Source organism: Triticum dicoccoides, chromosome 7B (assembly GCF_002162155.2).
Source record: "Triticum dicoccoides isolate Atlit2015 ecotype Zavitan chromosome 7B, WEW_v2.0, whole genome shotgun sequence".
NCBI lineage: Eukaryota > Viridiplantae > Streptophyta > Magnoliopsida > Poales > Poaceae > Triticum > Triticum dicoccoides.
The window spans coordinates 436,005,352-436,028,827 of record NC_041393.1 but is presented as its reverse complement, the minus strand read 5'-3'; the positions used below and the strand labels follow the sequence as shown (position 1 = coordinate 436,028,827).

Genomic DNA, 23,476 nt, shown 5'->3' with positions numbered 1-23,476 from the left:
CAGGGCATGACTGTTGACCATCTTCATGAGTTCGTCAACCTATGGGAGAAGCTATCTCATGTTCAGCTAATACCTGACATGCCTGACTCCATCATTTGGAAGCTCACCAAGGATGGTCACTATTCCGCAGCAACGGCTTACAATGCGCAGTTTCTCGGTTTAGTCGACTCGGACTTGCCTCAAATTGTTTGGACAACTTGCCCCCCCCCCCCCAAAATGCAAGTTTTTCGCTTGGCTAGTCATCAACAATAGAATCTGGACGGCAGACCGGCTTCAGAAGCGAGGGTGGCCTAATTGCAACATGTGCCCCCTGTGCAAGCAAGTCCAGGAATCGGCGGCTCATCTGCTTTTTAAATGCCGCTACACGGTTAGAGTATGGAACATGATTAAAGCGTGGCTTGGCCTTCATGACATTTACCCGTAGAACTGGGCCATGGTTGACACGGTGAAGAAGTGGTGGAGCGCCAACGCTTCCAACAGGACGCAATCTCGACGACCGCTTACCTGCCTTATGTTGCTCGTCTCATGGGAAATTTGGAAAGAGTGGAATGCTAGGGTATTTCGTAATGTCGCAGTGCCTGTTGGGGTTTTAGTAGCTAGAATCAAAGACGAGATGATGCTATGGTGTCTGGCCGGTGCGAAACATTTGTGTAATATCATGCCACGAGAGTGATACGTTGTATTTGGCCTTTGGCCAAGACCCCTAATACTCCTTCTTATTCAATGAAAATGGCAAACCTTTTGCCTTGTTTCAAAAAAAAAATGGGTTTAAGATTCTGGAGGGAGGTCCGATTCTTAGGATTTGGGCAGAATTGGCCAAACGAACTAGGCCATCATTTCATACCATACGTGTCTTCATTAAATTTTACCATCATTTCGTCTCAGGTGAAGACATGTATCATCCAAATTTTACAAGGCCTCACGTCTCTTGTACTTACAAATAACCAAAGATTGAGAGATTACAAAATCAAGAAGTATGCATGTCGTGCCTCTTTTAGTTGTTCATACCATTGTGTGTATGGTTGAGAAAGATCTATGTGTATGACATGCAAAAGCAGCTAGCTGTATGCATGGTGTCATATCTACCTAGCTACCTAGAACAATCAATCTAGCTTATCTCCTGTTGCGCATACGTACACCCGGCCGGCATTGACACTGATGGCGACTGCTCAACGCCGCTCACATACATATATGTGAAAATGTATATATTATTCATATGTGACATGCCTCCACAATAATGATCGTTATCGATCTGGGCGTAAAGGTTGCTGCATTTGCATTTTGGAACACACAGAGAATTATTGAAGCCATGGATCGAGCAGCTAGGCACCGCCGTACATTACACTGTTCCCAGATCGCCGTCAGTTGGATCGATTATAAAGCTAGGTACGTACGTTGACATGTGACTAGCAGTAGATGCATGCATGTACTGTCCGTGCTTAGGTTGTCATCGTGTATGTATTCACAATTTTTCGTATATAAAATAAGGATCGATAGCTGGATTGTTGATGTATAGGAAAAGGTATCTAGCTAGCTAGATTTCATGTAACTCTTTTTTGTATCGTTCCGGTTTGGCATTGGAGATGGATGCATGGATCGATCGATCGAGCTAGGTGAGATCCAATGAGCTGCACCAGAAGCATGCAGTAGTGAATTTGTCATGAAATGAAGTCCACAGGTTGCTAGCTACCTCAGGACATATGCATGCGTAAGAATGAATGCATTCACATATTCATAGATGATCCGTCTCTGTTGGATGATTGGCTCGTGTCAGCTCTGGAATCGGTGCCCCCCCTCCGGCCACCATCGATAGATAACCTTTTATATGTGCAGCTGTAGTCTGTAGAGAGAAGCTAGATAGATAGATGCCTCTTCCTGCTTCTCCTTTGCCTTGTTTCTTTTTATATCGTCAAAAGAAGTTGAATGACAAAAGAAGAAAGGGCCCAGCCGGGAGCCTCTTTACATACATGTACATTTATTAATAGATGCCTTCCTGCTTCTACTTTGGTCTGTCACGCATCATATGATCATCGCAGATTGCATGCAGAGGCTAGCTCACCATTCCAAGTACCAAAAAGAAAAAGGGAGATCCATGAAGCTAACTGGCATCCCTTTCTCTCTCTCACCAAATATGTCCATATATGTACATACATCTCTTGCATATGTGCACTGCTGATCTCAACACATGCATGTATTCTGTGGAGACACAGTTTTCCATTTATCACAGGAATGTTCCAACCGAAGAACAAGGTTGTAATGATTGGGCCACACTCATGTTTGTGTACTGCCTGCACAATTGGAAGTCCCTTTCGGAAATGAGAACTAATATTTGCTTTTGCAAGTGTATCGATGCCCAACGCTTGCTAACTGGAACAAGGGCCTACAAATCAAATCATTTTGCTGGTCATGTAATCGTAATGCATCATTTCGGTGTCCCTGTGCAACAAGAAAATAATCTCTAAATTATTTAACATGCATGCACACATGTGCAACACACGCATTATATATTGCTCTCTCTCTCTCTCTCTCTCTCTCTCTCTCTCTCTCTCTCTCTCTCTCTTCTTTTCTTTTTTTGCATATTTGGATAACAAACTATAACAGGATCAGGGAATGCTGCCGGCTACTCCCATGTTTCCCAAATGTAAGGCATGTTGATTTTGTCCTAAGTTGATCTTTGGAAAGTTTGACCAAGTTCATGATGGACATATACTAGAACATGTAGTACTCACACTACTGGAAACCGGTTACCAAGAACACTAGGTGAAGGGTCATATCTGCTCGGCAAAGGCTTTGCCGAGTTACCGATCGAGTGTTACACTCGACAAAGCCTACTCGGCATACACCCTTGTGGAAAACCGGGCGTTGCCAAGTTCCTTCTAGTCGGTCACTCGGGTATTTGGTAAAATAAAGTGTCTGATGGCCAGTAGATGAAACAGGGCTCGCCACATGTCCATGAATTTTGCCGCGTGCCGTGGATGAGGTACTCGGCAAAGTATTTTAGCATTTAAAAAATATGCCTGGAGCGCCGATTGTGGTAGTCACCGCGTCGGGACCTTGCTCGTTGAGCACCTCCTGCCGCACTACCAGCCAATCTCGGCTTCCCAGCGGCATCGTGGCATCCATGGCCACACCGACACGTCTCGGGAGCTCGTCGTTGGGGTCGAGCCCTCCGCCTCTCACCTCCCTCTTGGTGACGGGCACCATGGCAGTGGTGGTGTGGCGTCTAGTCGTGCTCGCTCATAACGGTCTCGTGATGCTCTTCTTTCTTGGTTCGCGGTCGTGACATCCCGCACCGTTGGCTGGCGGCGTCCACCATGAAGCACGATCTTGGGAGGGGGCATCCACCTTGGCGAGAACCTCGGGAGGGCACACGTGACGGAGCGAGAGGGAGCACGATTTAGGGTGGGGAGCTCCACTCCTCCTTGTCTCTTCATCACTTCTCGTTGGTCAAGCTTGCCGGGCATCAGGCAAGATCCTGCTCGCTGCCCTCCGGCTTGATTTTGATTGAGCCAACAACGAAGGGAGAAAATGATGGTGTCGATGGCGGGACGCTAATGCGATGGCAAAGAGGAGAAGGTAGAGACCGGCAGCGACGGGGGGTGGTTGGAGGAGAGTAGAAGGCGAGAAGAGAGAGAGGTTGATGGCGGGTGTATGTTGAGTGTAGAAATATTTCTAGGCCAACTGACGAAGCAGCGGTCGCTCTGCATGCAAATCTTACTCATTACCTCTAGAAACCTAGATTCTTCCTTGGAGATAGTGTAGTAGTTCGATTTCTAAGCAGTCTATGTGACAACTTCTGCAAAAAAGTAATAATTTTATTAACAGAACCTCAAGGGCTCATATCATGAAACCATGCCAAGTTTTGTGTTTTTCTAGTTTTGTTTGAACTTTTTAGAATTAAATAACCACTAAGCTCCACATTGGTGCCGAGTATCGCCCCTACCTGGTGCTTGGCACACCTTTTATTTCCTTATATAACACTTAAAAATAGACTAAAGATCACCAATAAGATTATGAGGCACACCTCTAGCCATAATTACATCTACTTGCAATTCAAATTTGGATTGTATCCATCAAATGCCTAAAAGAGCATTTAATGACTTCAATATATCAAAAGACCCGAAAAATGCAAAATTTTGACATGCTACTTGTAATGGTGTATATTGAGCGAAAATGTTCAAGGCCAATGGATAAATCAGCGGCCGCTTCGCCTACAAACCTGAAGCTTTGCCTCTCAAAACCTAGCTTCTTCCCGAGTGATTGGTCCAATTTGTAAAGAGTCCATGCGACTAGTTTTGATTGAACATTCTCATATTTTTAGCCAGCCTCTATGGATCATATAATTACACCATGCCAAGTTTTATGGTTTTTTGCGCTTCGTTTGAATTTTTTATCATTAAATAGCCACTAACATTCATTGGTGGTACCAGATTCTCGCCCTGTTGTTTGGCACACCTTTTCTTTATTATACAATTATACAATACCTAAACATGTAATAAAGACGACCAATAAGATTTTTCAACCCACCTCTGGCCATAATTTCAGGTACACGCTGTTTAAATTAGAATTATGTGCACTAAATTCTTATAAATGCACTTAATGACTTAAACGTGCCCTTCCGCTAAGCTATGCATATTAATGCTAAATTAAAAATAGCGTTAATAGCTTGATATTTCGGGCTATAGCGCTAAATTTAGTCATTTAGCTCTACTAAGAGCATCTCCAGCCGTTCGGCCCCCCAGGGCGCATAAAAATCGCCCCTGGGGGCGAGCCGGCGATTCTTTCGGCGCTGGGGACGGTTTTGCGCCCAGTCGTCGCCCCCATTCGCCGATTTTGGTCCATTTTTGAAGCCCCATTTCGTCGAAAAAGACCCATATGGGCGAGAATAGGCACATACTCAGCGTGCTTCGCCGTGGCTCGGCGTTCAATTATGAACATAAATATATTTTTTATCACATATTTCATCACAGAAATTTGAAATACTTCAACAAAATAGTACAACAAAAAATAGTTCAATACAAATTATATAGTTCAATAAATAAAAACTCATATTTCATCGCACGTCGCGCCCGGTGTCGCCCTTGAGCCTCCATAGGTGCTCTATCAGATCTTGCTGCAGTTGATGATGCACCTGTGGGTCTCGGATCTCCTGACGCATACTGAGGTAGGCAGTCCAGGTTGCCGGTAGCTGGTGATCAACTTGGGCAAGAGGACCCTGCCTGTGGTATGGTTCAGTGTCAAACACTGGCTCTTCCTGCTTGCTCTCAATGATCATGTTGTGCAAGATTACACAGCAGGTCATGATCTCCCACATTTGATCCTTCGACCAGGTCTGAGAGGGGTACCGGACAACAGCAAATCAAGATTGGAGCACACCAAATGCCCGCTCGACATCCTTCCTGCAAGCCTCCTGAATCTTCGCAAACCAGGCGTTCTTGCCTCTAGGCACAGGGTTTTTGATGGTCTTGACAAATGTCGACCATCTTGGATAGATGCCATCAGCTAGATAGTATCCCTTGTTGTACTGCCGTCCATTGATCTTGAAGTTCATTGGAGGAGAATGACCTTCAACAAGCTTGGCAAGGACAGGAGAGCACTGCAGCACATTGATGTCATTGTGAGTTCCTGGCATACCAAAGAAGGAGTACCAAATCCAGAGGTCCTGTGTGGCCACCGCCTCAAGTACCACACTGCAACCGCCTTCGGCGCCTTTGTACATCCCGTGCCAAGCAAATGAGCAATTCTTCCATTTCCAATGCATGCAATCGATGCTTCCAAGCATCCCAGGAAATTCTCTTGCTGCATTTTGTGCTAGGATCCGAGCAATGTCTTCCGCATTGGGTGTTCTCAAGTATTGCGGTCCAAACACTGCCACCACTGCCCGACGGAACTTGTAGAAACACTCTAGGCTGGTGGACTCGGCCATGCGCCCATAGTCGTCCTGTGAGTCACCCGGAGCTCCGTATGCAAGCATCCTCATCGCTGTCGTGCATTTCTGGATGGGGGTGAATCCAAATTTGCCGGTGCAATCCATCTTGCATCTGAAGTAGTTGTCGAACTCCCAGATGGAATTCACAATCCAGAGGAAAAGCTTTCTGTTCATCCGATAACGGCGCCGAAATGTTCTGTCGCCGTGAAGTGGAGCATCGGCGAAGTAGTCGGAGTAGAGCATGCCGTAGCCTTCGAGACGATGCCGGTTCTTTGCTTTCACCCGCCCCGGCGCTGAGCCACCTCGCCGCGGCTTTTCATTGCTCGCCAGCAGCTGGGCAAGGGCGGCGAGCACCATGAGATGCTCTTCTTCCTGGACGTCGGCCTCGGCTTCCTCCTCCAGCAGCGCGGCGAGCACTTCCTCGTCATCCGAGTCCATCGCCGAGGCAGGCAAATCGCCGAACACCTTGCGCGCGGTGGGCGTGCACCCGCTGCTAAACTGCCCTCCGCGGCCGGAAACGGCGACCGGAAACGCCCAGAAGTAGTCGGAGGGGCTGTCGCGGCGAACCTCTGCTATTTTTCCGGCGGGGAATGGCTATCTACCGGTGAAGGGCGGCGCCGGGATATGCCTAGTTGCGGCCAAGAGCGCGGGGGGTGGAAGGCGACTCGGGGAAGAAAATATTGACTTTTGACCTGACGGCGTGGGCAGCCGCGCTTTCCCCTTGCGCCGGAGCCCCCAAGCGCCCGCCAGCGCGCCGGGTTCGGCCTGCGTCCGCCGGGCGGAAAAAAGGGCCGAACCGGCGCTTTTCGTCGTCCTGGGGCGTGACTGGGCCGTTTTTTTGGCGCCGGCGCCGAAAAAGTCGTCTGGGGGGCCTGTTGGGGGCGCGGCTGAAGATGCTCTAAGCTTCACTAGGGCAATATTTTATAGGATTTTTGAAATAACATCGCAATGGTCCAAATTCCTACCATATATATTCCTTCTTGTTTTAGATAAATATGATGCACTGATCCAAACGTTGGTTATTTTTTTATGCCTGAACATGTCTATGTCAATTATGCGATATCATATATGATTCCTAATTTTATGCTTACTTTTTCTTTTTTTTCACAATTTTAGTAAAAAAATGCTAGATGAGGCTTAGCTTTGCTATAGCCCAGCTATAGCTTTTCATAGCTTCTAGCCAAGCCTCCGCTAAATGGCATAACCCGCTATTTAAAACTATGATATCTACAGAGAATGCATGTGCATGCATTTTTCTCAGCCCTTATTTAGTTATACTTACAAGTGCACTTGACCGTTACAACCTGCACTACTTATGTGCATGATCATATAACCTGCAATACTTAGGATCCTTGTGTGGGTTTGTATCTTGGTGTGTGGCTGTTGAACCTGACATTTTGTTGAACCTTGTTCATGTAAACCTTAGGGCTCCAGTTCGCTAAAGCTGCGCAGATGCCTCTTTTCTAAAAAAAAGAATGTGAATTTGAGATCGGTTAGTTACTTCCTTCACTATATGTTTCCAAAAGAAGTTTCAAGAAACGAAACTTCCTTCGCTATGAAAATACATTGTAGATCGATCTGCTTGAGATGTACAACACAAACGTCAGAACAAATTCTCCAAATAGCTGACTTTACAACCTTATACAGGCCATGCATGCCACGATGTGGAGGCAGGCATGCCAGACAGTCCCGTATTTTATTTCCGTATGGGTATGTGGATGTGGAGACTGGAACAGTGTCTACTGGTGTACTGCTACTGCAGGCATCAGAAACATAAATTTTAACTGAACCGTTGGAGATATGCATACTATATTAAAAAATGTCGTCTGCACGGTGGTATCTTTTCAGATGGATCCCCTTGGAGAAGTGCTGATCTGGACTACTATACATATTATCCTATCTCTTAAAGCTCATCAAGAATAATGTACGCAAAACGTAGAGAAATGTTCATACATGTAGAGAGTGATATACCATGTTCATGTCATATTTGGTAAAAAATATATGAGCATCGATTTGTGATTTGTGCCAAAATCACAAGATGAACGTGTAGACAATTATGTAACTTGTATTGCAGGCTACCTTGTAGTAATTCATTTTGTGATTTTATTGCACAGCTCACAAAGAAATGACCGTGTTAGTAGAACAATACGGACAAAAAAAATGACCGTGTATTTCAGGCTACCTTGTATGTTTTTTTAACATATTTTTCTGCAACTTGTACCTCTAATTTTTATTAACCCATTTATCAACATTACGGACCCAGATTGCTAGAAGAAGCATATGCATGCATGTGCTATTTTATGCTCTACTCTACATGGCCAAAACATTTTGTTAGCAAGTGGCGAAGTCTCTGATTTCCGTTATCAAAATCACAATTAGGTTTCTATATGAACTCAAATGAGAGCATCAAACATGTTGAATGACATGATTCCGAAAAAAATTAAGGTGATCATTGACGCCAACAAACAACAAAGCATATAAGATTATGAAGCATAGTCGTCTCAAAATTATAGTACAACAGTATGATATAGCATCATAATCATCATCCAAAGAGCTTCACCAAATTATTCGCCTCCATGTACTCTTATTGTATGAAGACCTCCTTTGGCACACGCTCGAATATTAGCCCTCTTCCTCCCTATCCTTTTCCCTCCCAACCCTAACGTGACATTCCTTGGCATGCCTCTTTTACCTCACAATAAAACCCAAGAACACAGTCATTACAAGATTAGCAATAGAGCAACACCAGTACCATTTGTTCGTTTCCTGTAGAAACATCTCAATTTTTGAGTGTTTCGTATCAACCAAAAGTATCCCCCCTCCAATGACAACTGTGATAACTTTCTTTCATTTCTTTTGCCAAACATGCATCTTAATCTGAATTCTCAAGCCCCACCCAATAATTGACCTATAATGTATAAACTAAACACATTTCAAGTATAGTACTTGGAAAGCTTGCAGCTAAAAAAGTGTACTTGGTTGGCAATTAATGGCGATCTTTCCTCAAGAGACGATAACATGAAGACTCTGGTATTAAGTGGTATATCTAGATACTCAAGTACACACACTTAGGACAAAATACCTTACTTATTCATATATGAATTAATATGCATGTAGAGATTGTAAGCTCGCCATGCGGTGAGTTAGTTTGGAGCCCTTCAAAATTACATTTTGGACCGAGAACACTAATTTACGAGGAAGGAAATGAACAAGTAACTCGTCTAGGACATTCAAACAGTGGTTCTCTTCCATCCAGTTGGAAGTTGGAACTTTGCTATATTAAGATTGAGTAAGTCATGCCTATCGTCCACGAATTTTGTCACATCATTGCTAGACTTTCTGGGGTGAAAATTATTTGTGACAACTTAGTCTATACAGGGCACTTTGACGTCTTGAACAAATTTCCATTAAAAGCATCAGGGGAGAACGCGGGTGTTGAAAGGTAAGATGGTGAGGAAGTGATAGGAGTGCCAAATAGAACGAAATTTTGCATTTATTTCCGGACCTTAGTCGACATGTATGTATGTGCCTATTGTAGTTTTTTTATAGAACTTGTGCGAAGTACGAAAGATTATGTATAGTCTCCATGAATGTGCCTATTTTTACATTAGCAGGGATGTCAGATTTTAGGGGTTGTTACATCGATCATTTGATATTGTAATCTAGAGCAGACAACCGATACCATAAGTGTGTGGTTTTATCCCTTCTTGATGAAACCAAATTGGGAAACCTTTTTTGCGCTATATTGTCCTCACACAAGAAAACTTTCTACTGGAAAGATTGTCCTCACAAAAAACTTTCTGCTGGAATGTGATTACAACTGACAGTGTGATATTCTTCGTAGGAACCACACATTTTTGGGCATGTTTTCCTCCATGGTGTAACATCCATGTGCTTAATATTAAAAGCAAACTTATAGTCGCACATATAGTAAAATTGACATATTAGAGATATAATTCATGTCATGACGTTAGACATATTATTCATATGTTTTTGTTTTATTTGATGATGAAGATGTCACTTAAGTATGAATATCAAATTATGTCAATCCTGTACATCTCTTGGTGAGCATTATTGTTACATCATTACCGTGACAGATTGATTTTGTTATAATTGATGTGCTAGCTCGATATCTAGCTATACAAAGGCTCACGAAAACTGACAAATCAGACCCTTGATCCTCGTGAGAAACTTCAGCTAAAAATGACCATATCTAGAAAGCTTATCTAAATCTAACCATTGTGGTCAGCACCAGCCACTCTCTCTGGAACTGAAGTTGCTTATCTCAGAATCAGCCTCCACAGAAACAATTTTATTTTGTTATAAATGATGTGATAGCTTTATAGGCTAGCTTTACGTACGAAAACCTGTGAGTATGAGCATCAAGTATCTGCGATATCTTAGTTAGTGAACATTAAGTCCAACCGCAGTGAGTTTTACCATGCTCAACAAAATATTCCAACAGACATATGGTATACACATCCTCATTTGGAGAAATAATAAGAGCCTGGAGTACATAGTATAATTCAGATGCACAAATTAACAAAACATGATTTTTTTTACCAGATTAAGCAAGCATAGCCTGAATAGATTATGTAATTACATCGTCATTTGCTACTCCAAACAATTGATTAACATAGATCTGCATATGTATAATGAAGAATGGACGCATATAAACTTTGAATAAATAAAAGGATAGGGTAATAACTAAAGAAGGAACTAATGTAACTAGACTTTGCTGATGTTTAATTGAATCATCCGCGAGAATGCCAAATATTACACTGTCGCAGAGTGCAATATACTGTATGCATGGTCACATAAATTTATTATGAACTGAATTGATGAAGAATAAAAGCTACCTACACAAATTTGTGTTCTCCGGTAGCCAAGTCTTCCGAATATAGAAGTACTCGGTACAACATTCTTCTTTGTAAATATAGTACCCAGATTATGTTTTTTTTCATAAATAATTGCTCACGTGTGCTGGTTGATGAGCCATTAATTAACACTAATAAGTGTCAGTTAACATAAAATACCAGTTGTGCAAGCATACAACACAGTTCTGAAAAAAAAAAACAAGCTGCTGACCGTAAGATAAAACGTACACATGCATGAACTCGATGTGTGTGTGTGCGCGCGCGCGTTATTAGGTTCTCACATTTGTTTTGTGAAGCTAAAGAACGAGTATACTGGAGAGGACGTAAGATAGCATAGACTAGCTAAGATGTATGTATAGGTAGATGGATAGAGGTGATCGCCGTCGTCGTGAGAGAAAGAAGGTACCGCTAGCTTTTCAATGGTTGTTGGTTTGCATCTCTGGGAACTCTCCAACGAAAGCCAGCCTCCTTTCTTTACTGGTTTTCCTGGTGCATAGAATTCAGCACCTCACCACTCACTCATGACTGACAATGGCACTGAATACCTTGCACCAATAATTCCATCTACACCCCTATGGATTACGTATTATCTCATCAAAGCCAGCCAGGGGAGAAAAAGGACAAACCAAAATTTTCTCTCTGTCTGTCTCTCTCTTTTATTCACTCCTTGAGCTTACAAATAGCGGACAGAAAGAGGGCGTGTGTGTGTTTGTTAACTGGCACTATGATCTCAGCATGACAAACTGCAGGCTTGTAACAAACCAATAAATGCATGTGAGTTGTAGTAGCATCTCTCTCCTCTCTCTCTCTCATGAACCAGTGCCTAGCTACTGGAGTAGTGGTCAACATGCAAGCTTTGCTTCCACCAAGCTACTGAGCATCATGCAGAAATTTATATTTTTAAATAAACGCACAGAACTAGTACTGTGTATGTGTAGCAGTCTGAGCTTCAAAGCAAAACAAAACCAAATTCTGTACCAGGCTCCCAGCAAGAAATTCTTGGCAAATGAGACAAGTTGAACCAGTACAAAATTGACCATGAAGCTAGATAGATCACATGGCAAACCAGCTAATTGGAGCAAACCCTAGCTAATCTTATTGATAAATTGTACTTAATTTCATCATAGAAAACATCCAGTACACAAACTCGCAAGGAGAAGAAGAAGAAGAAGCAGCAGCAGCAGCGTTAGGAGGAAATTAAATCAAAATTACCTCTCTCTAGTCATCTCATCGATGCATCCATCCCTAGTTAATCCATCCATGGCCTATATGGGACGGCTCGCTCGCTCTTCTTTAGCTTCTCAGTGCATTCCGTGGCTGCTTTGACCGCCCGTGCTGAATCCGAAACCTAGCGCGCCGCCCATCGACGACGAGGAAGACGACGACGTTGGCCCGTGGATATCCACCTGCCTCGTCAGCCCAGCCCAGTCGATCAGGGATCCGGCGCTCAGCGGCAAGAAAGCCGGCCGCCCGGCCACGGCGGCGGTACTGCTCGGACCAGCGCCGCCGGTGCCGCCTCCGCCGGGATAGTGCTGTTGTTGCGGCGGCGCAGGCTGGTGCTGGAGGTCTTGGACCTGGCGCTTGAGGAACTTGATGTATCTGATGGCCTCGTCGAGCATCGATGCCGTGTCCATCTTGGTGCCCCCAGGCACGAGGCGCTGGAGGATGCGGATGCGCTCGCTGATCCGCTCGCGGCGGTGACGGGCAGCGACGCTCTGCGGGTCCTCGCTGATGCGGACGTTGCGGCGGCGCGGCTTTTTGATGGTGGCCGGGTCGATGTCCACCGGCTGCATAGCGGCGATCCGGTACATCATCTCTTTCATCGCACCCAGCTCCTCCTCCGCCTCGTCAACCGCGTCCTGGTGATGAAGCTGCTGCGAGCCCTCCTCCATCGCTGGCGGCGGCCGCTGCTGCATCTCGTCCGGGTGCTGGTCACGTTGGTAGTCATGGTGATGTCGGTGGGGGTCGACGGCCAAGTCGAGGTGGTGGAGATGGTGGGGGTGGTGGTGAGGTGGAGGAGGGAAGAGGGAGGAAGAAGGGGAGGGATCTATGGCTAGCTGGTGCTGCTGGTGGTGCTGATGGTGTTGATGAGGTGGTGGAGGAGGAGGAGGGTGGAGGTGGAAGGATAATGGCGGTGGCGGTGGCGCCGGCGGAGTTGGGGTGGGGTGGTCGAAGAGCAGAGGGTGGTGGTGGCTACCGAGGCTCATGTCCAAGTCCCAGGAGCTGCTGCTGCTCGAGTTGTGGGTCATATTGTCCATGCCCAGCAACCAAGAAGCAAGCGAGCTAGATGGAGTAAGTAGATGTAGCTAGACGAAGATCGACGATGAGCCGAGCTGAGCTGAGCTGAGCTCTCCCCTCCGGCCTCCAATCTCCAAAGTGTGTCCCTATGAGCTACTACCTACACGAGAGAGAGAGGGAGAGAGAGAGCCCATGAGTGGTCACATAAGGGATGGCTTTATAGGAGAATGGAGGAGAAGGCTAGCCTACCTCGACCGATTAAATGTAGCTAGAGGCTGGTAGAAGAAGATGATGGTTGTGTGAGGTAAGCAGCTCGCTGCCGAGGTAAAAAAAAGATGATGACTCTGCCCTGTACGGCTTGTCCGAAGGAAGTGGAGAAGAATTTATGGCTGATGGGATCATGGTACTAGGTGAAGGAGTAACTTGTAGGAGTAACTAGGGAGGTGGGGTCAACCTCATGATGGATATACAAGGGTTACTAAATCTGGCAATGGTGATCGATGGGAGCACTAGAATAATGATGATGAGGTAGCTATAGATAGATAGCAGGAGGAAGAAGAAAGAGGAGAAGTAGAACGCATGCATATGCAAGAGTGATGTAGAGCCGTGCCACCCCTCGTGAACGCCCGCAGGCTTTCACACATCCCTAGGCGGCCTCCTTCTCTTTCCCTTGTATCCTTTCTCCTCTACCTTCCCTTCTTGGTCATCAACTCTTCCCTACCTCTGTTAGCCCAACTCCAAGGCACGACCTTAAACTGACGTCCGTCTTTTCCCTTTCCGTTCATTTGGGTCGACCAAAGGGTTATTGTCCGGCCGCGCCTGACCAAATCTGGCTAGTGCGCCCAACCAGCCGAGGCGCCAGAATTATTTGCAAGAAAAAAATAAAATCTAAAATTAGGGCCCGCCGCCATAGTCATGCCAATGACTATAGTCCATGCCGGCCAGAGTGCCAGCGGTCCGTATACATGGAGTTAACTGCATGGAAGTACCACAATTGGGGAAGAACGTACAGACTTGTACCAAAATTGCTAATTTTCGCATGTCAGCATCAACTTTGGGGCGAGCCGTTGCAAATGACACTAAAAGTCATGTTTACACGTACTGACGCCCGAACTGAGCGGTCGGGCCCACCCATCAGGTGCCACGGTGGCCAAACGGCGCGTGCCTGCGCGCTGACGAGGACGAAGCCAGGTCGGTCGCTCTTAGCCCGTTCTGGTCGAACCGGTTCGTCCTCCCCGACCCCCATATCTTCCCTCGAACCCTAGGTCGCCTGAGCGGTTATGGCGTCGGCGACTTCGGCAGGCGGCGGCGAGGGCGTAGACGGCGGCGGAGACATCCCGTGCTTACGTAGAGGCCCGGATGGCGGAATCTACGGCGACGGTGACGGCATCAGCAGCGGCGATGACTCCAGCTCTGCATACTCCATCTACGACAACGATCTTTCGGAGGCGTTGCTATCCATGGAGCAGCGGTTGCGGATGGCATAACTTTGGGTGGTGAACCCTAGCGGTAGCCATTAATGGACGCACGGAGTCGGCGACGTGCTGTAAGTATCCTAGGCTACCCTCTTCCTCCTCCGATTTCTGCAATTGTGGATTAGGGTTTGTTCATCCTCTTATTTTTTAACAAATTTTAGTCCAATTAAAGTATATGGGCCTCAAATATGCTAGGGTAGTTCATCCTCTGCCTTATAACCCTAGCACTCCCCTAGCAGCAACAGACCATTTTCATGCTCTATTTGTTCATCCTCTGTTTATCCTCTGCTTCATAACCCTAGTAGTAGATCTTTTCCTTGTTTTACATTAATTCACTAGTGTACTCTAAAATTTGCTAGGGTAGTTCACTGCTTCCTCTCGAATAAGTTCAGATGTTTATTTAACAGGTTAATCTTTGGCTAGGGTACTGCACTGCCTCTTAGCTATTTTATCTTACCGTGTACTGAAATTTCCTAGTGTTACTTTAATTTGGCAGGTCCAAAATTTTCTTGTGTTACTTTAATTGATTTATCTTACTGTTAACTGAAAGAGGAAACTATATTGATTCATGTTATGTTAATTGTAATAGTAAACTTATTTGAAATTTCCTTTCTTTTGTAGTATCCATGTGTCGTGGGTGAACACGATCACCTATGAGGCCATGGGCCCCTTTTATGTTCAGCAAGGGGGACATCATGTTGCACAAAGAGCGGAGGCCATGAAGCAGCACGATGACGGTGACACTGGTGGTTTTTACCCAGGTTCGGGCCGCTGGGAACACTCCTCTTGGAACCTTGATTTATATGCTTGGCTTGGTCTTCTTGATCGGCTCCTTGACCTCACGAAGAGCGGTTCTTTTTAGCTTGGCCTTTGTGTTACGCGTTGGTGTTGAATATATAACTGCCAGCATGCCTGTGCATAGGTCTGATCAGCAAATGCACATGTTTGTTGCACCGACAGGAGCCCCCAGGCCTGGCCCATATGTGCTGCCGGGCATCGTTGGGGTAGACCCCAACAAATACACAGGCGAACACTTTGGCCATACTACAATGGGATCCATGTCTTCCTGGATATCTTCCTTGCTTCTTCATTAACCTGTGATTGAATCAGTTTTCGGTTTTCCCGCGAGTCATGTTGAACCACGTGGGGTTATCCATGTTGTGGCCCGCGGGCCATCCCCGTTCACGGGAGGTAACTGCCATTTTACTCATCCCACTACTCCTGCCATTTCCGCCATGTACGCCGCATGCATTGCGCAGGGTTGGTGGCGGACGTGTAGAGCGCGAGAATGAGTACCATGGCAGAAAGCCCAGCACCATGGATAGGCGCATGATGGCGGTCGTCGATTCCGGACGTTGTTAGCAATGCAGAGTTACCGGATTAGTGGAGTGGGACGGTTGTCTCTTGGGCGGTGAGGAGCCAGCCCCCGGTCATGCTCCACTATAAAAGGAGGCATGGGGGAAGAGCTCACCCACACACATCCTCTCCTTCTTCTTCTTGCGTCCTTCTCCTACTATGGCGAGGGGAAGAGGACGCGGTCGAGCTCCAGTAGTGGCGATGATGTCTACTACACAACCTTCTTGTAGACGTTGTTGGGCCTCCAAGTGCAGAGGTTTGTAGGACAGTAGCAAATTTCCCTCAAGTGGATGACCTAAGGTTTATTAATCCGTGGGAGGCATAGGATGAGAATGGTCTCTCTCAAACAACCCTGCAACCAAATAACAAAGAGTCTCTTGTGTCTCCAACACACCCAATACAATGGTAAATTGTATAAGTGCACTAGTTCGGCGAAGAGATGGTGATACAAGTGCAATATGGATGGTAGATATAGGTTTTTGTAATATGAAAATATAAAAACAGCAAGGTAACTAATGATAAAAGTGAGCACAAATGGTATTGCAATGCTAGGAAACAAGGCCTAAGGTCCATACTTTCACTAGTGCAAGTTCTCTCAACAATAACAACATAGCTGGATCATATAACTATCCCTCAACATGCAACAAAGAGTCACTCTATAGTCACTAATAGCGGAGAACAAATGAAGAGATTATTGTAGGGTACGAAACCACCTCAAAGTTATCCTTTCTGATCGATCTATTCAAGAGTCCGTAGTAAAATAACACGAAGCTATTATTTCCGTTCGATCTATCATAGAGTTCGTACTAGAATAACACCTTAAGACACAAATCAACCAAAACCCTAATGTCACCTAGATACTCCAATGTCACCTCAAGTATCCGTGGGCATGATTATACGATATGTATCACACAATCTCAGATTCATCTATTCAACCAACACAAAGTACTTCAAAGAGTGCCCCAAAGTTTCTACCAGGGAGTCAAGACGAAAACGTGTGCCAACCCCTATGCATAAGTTCACAAGGTCACTGAACCCGCAAGTTGATCACCAAAACATACATCAAGTGGATCACGTGATATTCCATTGTCACCGCAGATAAGCACATGCAAGACATACATCAAGTGTTCTCAAATCCTTAAAGACTCAATCCGATAAGATAACTTCAAAGGGAAAACTCAATCCATTACAAGAGAGTAGAGGGGGAGAAGCATCATAAGATCCAACTATAATAGCAAAGCTCGCGGTACATGAAGATCGCGCCAAATCAAGAACATGAGAGTGAGAGAGATCAAACACATAGCTACTGGTACATACCCTCAGCCCCGAGGGTGAACTACTCCCTCCTCGTCATGGAGAGCGCCGGGATGATGAAGATAGACACCGGTGAGGGATCCCCCTCCGGCAGGGTGCCAGAACAGGGTCCCGATTGGTTTTTGGTGGCTACAGAGGCTTGCGGCGACGAAACTCCTGATCTATTGTGCTCCTGGATGTTTTCGGGGTACGTAGATATATATAGGCGAAGGAAGTTGGTCAGGGGAGCCATGAGGGGTCCACGAGGGTGGGGGCGCGCCTAGGGGGTAGGGCATGCCTTCCTGCCTTGTGGCTTCCTCAAAGCTTTCCTGACGTCTACTCCAAGTCTCCTGGATTGCTTTCGTTCCAAAAATAACTCTCCCGAAGGTTTCATTCCGTTTGGACTCCGTTTGGTATTCCTTTTCTTCGAGATACTGAAATAGTAAAAAAACAGCAATTTAGGTTGGGCCTCCGGTTAATAGGTTAGTCCCAAAAATGATATAAAAGTGTATAGTAAAGCCCATAAACATCCATAACGGGTAATATAATAGCATGGAACAATCAAAAATTATAGATACGTTGGAGACGTATCAAGCATCCCCAAGCTTAATTCCTGCTCGTCCTCGAGTAGGTAAATGATAAAAACAGAATTTTTGATGTCGAATGCTACCTAGCATATTTCTCAATGTAATTTTATTTATTGTGGCATGAATGTTCTGATCCAAATGATTCAAGATAAAAGTTCATATTGACATGAAAACAATAATACTTCAAGCATACTAACAAAGCAATCATGTCTTCTCAAAATAACATGGCTAAAGAAAGCTATCCCTACAAAATCATATAGTCTGGCTATGCTCTATCTTCATCGCACAAAATATTTAAATCATGCACAACGCCGATGATAAGCCAAGCAATTGTTTCATACTTTTGATGTTCTCAAATTTTTTCAACTTTGACGCAATACATGAGTGTGAGCCATGGACATAGCACTATATGTGGAATAGAATGGTGGTTGTGGAGAAGACAAAAAAGGAGAAGATAATCTCACATCAACTAGGCGTATCAACGGGCTATGGAGATGCCCATTAATAGATATCAATGTGAGTGAGTAGGGATTGCCATGCAATGGATGCACTAGAGCTATAAATGTATGAAAGCTCAACAAAAGAAACTAAGTGGGTGTGCATCCAACTTGCTTGCTCACGAAGACCTAGGGCATTTTGAGGAAGCCCATCATTGGAATATACAAGCCAACTTCTATATAATGTAAAATTCCCACTAGTATATGAAAGTGACAACATAGGAGACTCTCTATCATGAAGATCATGGTGCTACTTTAAAGCACAAGTGTGGAAAAAGGATAGTAACATTGTCCCTTCTCTCATTTTCTCTTTTTTTATTTTGGTGGGCTTCTTTGGCCTCTTTTTTTTATTTGGGCTTCTTTGGCATCTTTTATTTTTTCATAAAGTCCAAAGTCTCATCCCGACTTGTGGGGGAATCATAGTCTCCATCATCCTTTCCTCATTTGGGACAATGCTCTAATAATGAAGATCATCACACTTTTATTTACTTACAAATCAAGAATTACAACTCAATACTTAGAACAAAATATAACTCTATGTGGATGCCTCCGGCGGTGTACCGAGATATGCAATGAATCAAGAGCGACATTTATGAAAGAATTATCAAGGTGGTTTGCCACAAATACAATGTCAACTACATGATCTTGCAAAAGCAATATGACAATGATGGAGCGTGTCATAATAAACGCAATGGTGGAAAGTTGCATGGAAATATATCTCGGAATGGCTATGGAAATGCCATAATAGGTAGGTATGGTGGCTGTTTTGAGGAAGGTTTATGGTGGGTGTATGGTACCGGCGAAAGTTGCACGGCACAAGAGAGGCTAGCAATAGTGGAAGGATGAGAGTGCGTATAATCCATGTACTCAACATTAGTCATAAAGAACTCATATACTTATTGAAAAAATCTACAAGTTATCAAAACAAAGTACTACGCGCATGCTCCTAGGGGGATAGTTTGGTAGGAAAAGACCATCGCTTGTCCCTGACCACCACGCATAAGGAAGACAATCAATAAATAAATCATGCTCCAACTTCATCACATAACGGTTCACCATACGTACATGCTATGGGAATCACAAACTTCAACACAAGTATTCCTCAAATTCACAACTACTCCACTAGCATGACTCTAATATCACCATCTTCATATCTCAAAACAATCATAAGGAATCAAACTTCTCATAGTATTCAATGCACTTTATATGAAAGTTTTTATTATACCCATCTTGGATGCCCATCATATTAGGACTAAATTCATAACCAAAGCAAATTACCATGCTATTCTAAAAGAATCTCAAAATAATATAAGTGAAGCATGAGAGCTCATATATTTCTTCAAAGTAAAACCACCACCGTGCTCTAAAAAGATATAAGTGAAGCACTAGAGCAAATGACAAACTACTCCGAAAGATATAAGTGAAGATCAATGAGTAGTCGAATAATTATGCAACTATGTGAAGACTCTCTAACCTCTAAGAATTTCAGATCTTGAAATTTTATTAAACAGCAAGCAAAATAAAACAAAAGAAAATGATGCTCCAAGCAAACAGATATCATGTGGTGAATAAAAATATAGCATCAAGTAAAGTTATCGATGAACAAAGACGAAAGAGGGGATGCCTTTCGGGGCATCCCCAAGCTTAGGCTCTTGGTTGTCCTTGAATATTACCTTGGGGTGCCTTGGGCATCCCCAATCTTAGGCTCTTTCCACTCCTTATTCCATAGTCCATCGAGTCTTTAGCAAAAACTTGAAAACTTCACAACACAAAACTCAACAGAAAACTCGTAAGCTCCGTTAGTATAAGAAAATAAAACCATCACTTAGGTACTATTGTGAACTCATTATAAATTCATATTGGTGTAATATCTACTGTATTACAACTTCTCTATGGTTCATACCCTCCAATACTACTCATAGATTCATTAAAATAAGCAAACAACACATAGAAAACAGAATCTGTCAAAAATAGAACAGTCTGTAGTAATCTGTATCATTCGAATAATTCTGTAACTCCAAAAATTCTGAAATAAATTGTTGGACCTGAGAATTTGTCTATTAATCATCTGAAAAAATAATCAACCTAAGAGCACTCTCCAGTAAAAATTGGCAGCTTATCTCGTGAGCCCTAAAGTTTCTGTTTTTTACAGCAAGATCATAAAGATTTCACCCAAGTCTTCCCAAAGGTCCTACTTGGCACAAACACTAATTAAAACATAAAAACACATCTAAACAGAGGCTAGATGAATTATTTATTACTAAACAGGAGCAAAAAGCAAATAAAAAAATAAAATTGGGTTGCCTCCCGACAAGCGCTAACATTTAACGCCCCTAGCTAGGCATGATGATGCAATGGTGCTCACATAAAAGATAAGAATTGAAACATAAAGAGAGCATCATGAAGAATATGACTAGAACATTTAAGTCTAACCCACTTCCTATGCATAGGGATTTTGTGAGCAAACAATTTATGGGAACAATAATCAACTAGCATAGGAATGCAAAACAAGCATAGCTTCAAGATTTTCAACACATAGAGAGGAAACTTGATATCATTGCAATTCCTACAAGCATATGTTCATCCCTCATAAAAAAATTCAGTAGCATCATGAATTAATTCAACAATATAACCATCACATAAAGCATTCTTTTCATGATCTACAACCATAGAATTTTGTTACTCTCCACATAAGCAAAATTCTTCTCATTCATAGTAGTGGGAGCAAACTCAACAAAATAACTATCATGTGAAGCATAATCCAATTCAAAATTAAAATCAAGATGAAAAATTTCATGGTTATGTTTATTCTTTATGGCATACGTATCATCACAATAATCATCATAAATAGGAGGCATGCTTTCATCATAATAAATTTTCTCATCAAAACTTGGGGGACTAAAAATATCATATTCATCAAACATAGCATCCCCAAGCTTGTGGCTTTGCATATCATTAGCATCATGGGTATTCAAAGAATTCATACTAACAACATTGCAATCATGCTCATCATTCAAATATCTAGTACCAAACATTTTAATGCATTCTTCTTCTAGCAATTGAGCACAACTTTCCTTTCCATCATTTTCACGAAATATATTAAAAAGATGAAGCGTATGAGGCAAACTCAATTCCATTTTTTTGTAGTTTTATTTTATAAACTAAACTAGTGATAAAACAAGAAACTAAAAGATTCGATTGCAAGATCTAAAGATATACCTTCAAGCAGTCACCTCCCCGGCAACGACGCCAGAAAAGAGCTTGATGTTGCGGTATGGTGATACAAGTGCAATATGGATGGTAGATATAGGTTTTTGTAATCTGGAAATATAAAAACAACAAGGTAACTAATGATAAAAGTGAGCACAAACGGTATTGCAATGCTAGGAAACAAGGCCAAAGGTTCATAATTTCACTAGTGCAAGTTCTCTCAACAATAATAACATAGCTGGATCATATAACTATCCCTCAACATGCAATAAAGAGTCACTCCAAAGTCAGTAATAGTGGAGAACAAATGAAGAGATTATTGTAGGGTACGAAACCACCTCAAAGTTATCATTTCTGATCGATCTATTCAAGAGTCCGTAGTAAAATAACCCGAAGCTATTCTTTCCGTTCGATCTATCATAGAGTTCATACTAGAATAACACCTTAAGACACAAATCAACCAAAACCCTAATGTCACCTAGATACTCCAATGTCACCTCAAGTATCCGTGGGCATGATTATACGATATGCATCACACAATCTCAGATTCATCTATTCAACCAACACAAAGTACTTCAAAGAGTGCCCCAAAGTTTCTACCAGAGAGTCAAGACGAAAACATTTGCCAACTCCTATGCATAAGTTCACAAGGTCACTGAACCCGCAAGTTGATCACCAAAACATACATCAAGTGGATCACGTGATATCCCATTGTCACCACAGATAAGCACATGCAAGACATACATCAAGTGTTCTCCAATCTTAAAGACTCAATCCGATAAGATAACTTCAAAGGGAAAACTCAATCCATTACAAGAGAGTAGAGAGGGAGAAGCATCATAAGATCCAACTATAATAGCAAAGTTTGCGGTACATGAAGATCGTGCCAAATCAAGAACACGAGAGAGAGAGAGATCAAACACATAGCTACTGGTACATACCCTCAGCCCCGAGGGTGAACTACTCCCTCCTCGTCATGGAGAGCGCCGGGATGATGAAGATGGCCACCAGTGAGGGATCCCCCTCCGGCAGGGTGCTGGAACAGGGTCCCGATTGTTTTTTGGTGGCTACAGAGGCTTGCGGCGGCGGAACTCCCGATCTATGTTGCTCCTAGATGTTTTCTGGGTATGTAGATATATATAAGCGAAGGAAGTCGGTCAGGGGAGGCACGAGGGGCCTACGAGGGTGGGGGGCGCGCCCAGGGGGTAGGGCGCGCCTCCCTGCCTCGTGGCTTCCTTGAAGCTTCCCAGACGTCTACTCCAAGTCTCATGGATTGCTTTCGTTCCAAAAATAACTCTCCCGCAGGTTTCATTCCGTTTGGACTCCGTTTAATATTCCTTTTCTTCGAAACACTGAAATAGGCAAAAAAAACAGGAATTTGGGCTGGGCCTCCGGTTAATAGGTTAGTCCCAAAAATGATATAAAAGTGTATAGTAAAGCCCATAAACATCCAAAACGGGTAATATAATAGCATGGAACAATCAAAAATTATAGATACGTTGGAGACGTATCAGGCGACAAGGGTCTCTTCTCGGCAGCGCATCCCTACCTCAGCTAGAGATGCAGTGGCAGAATCCAACGCACAAGGTGGTCCCGCAGGACGTGGGCGCGGCCGCCGTGGTGCTCGGGGCCGAGAAGGACGCGGGTTGCAGCCCTGCTATACCCCCTCTAGTTGTTCCTACTCCAATGGAAGGCCACATCGGGGACACGCCGCTGGAGTTCATTGTCAGGCTGTGCGAGCCTTCACGCAGCCGTCTTTGATTTCCTACTCCTTTTGCAAGGGTAATGGAGGTTGAATAGCCGTACACGTTGAAGCTGCACATGAGGGGTTGCTGATCGCAACATGCGGGCGGACGTGGAGTTCCCCGCGCCTCATGTCATGCTTCTCCAGCGTGGCTGGAAAACCTTCACTCGTGCCCATAGCTTGGCGGAGGGGCACGTCTTCCATTTTAAGTTAAAGGAGGCATACCTGCTCTCCATCAAGGTCTTCGGGTGTTCGGGTGCTCGCTTATGG

General features: G+C 44.0%; 1 protein-coding gene across 1 annotated transcript; it reads right to left on the bottom strand.

The window, feature by feature from the left end:
• Positions 1-11,858: 11,858 nt before the first annotated feature.
• Positions 11,859-13,310, bottom strand: LOC119341601 (transcription factor HEC2-like). The gene has a single exon (XM_037613471.1). The coding sequence runs from the start codon at positions 13,062-13,064 to the stop codon at positions 12,108-12,110; it is 957 nt and encodes a 318-aa protein (XP_037469368.1). The 5' UTR covers positions 13,065-13,310; the 3' UTR covers positions 11,859-12,107.
• Positions 13,311-23,476: the final 10,166 nt, after the last annotated feature.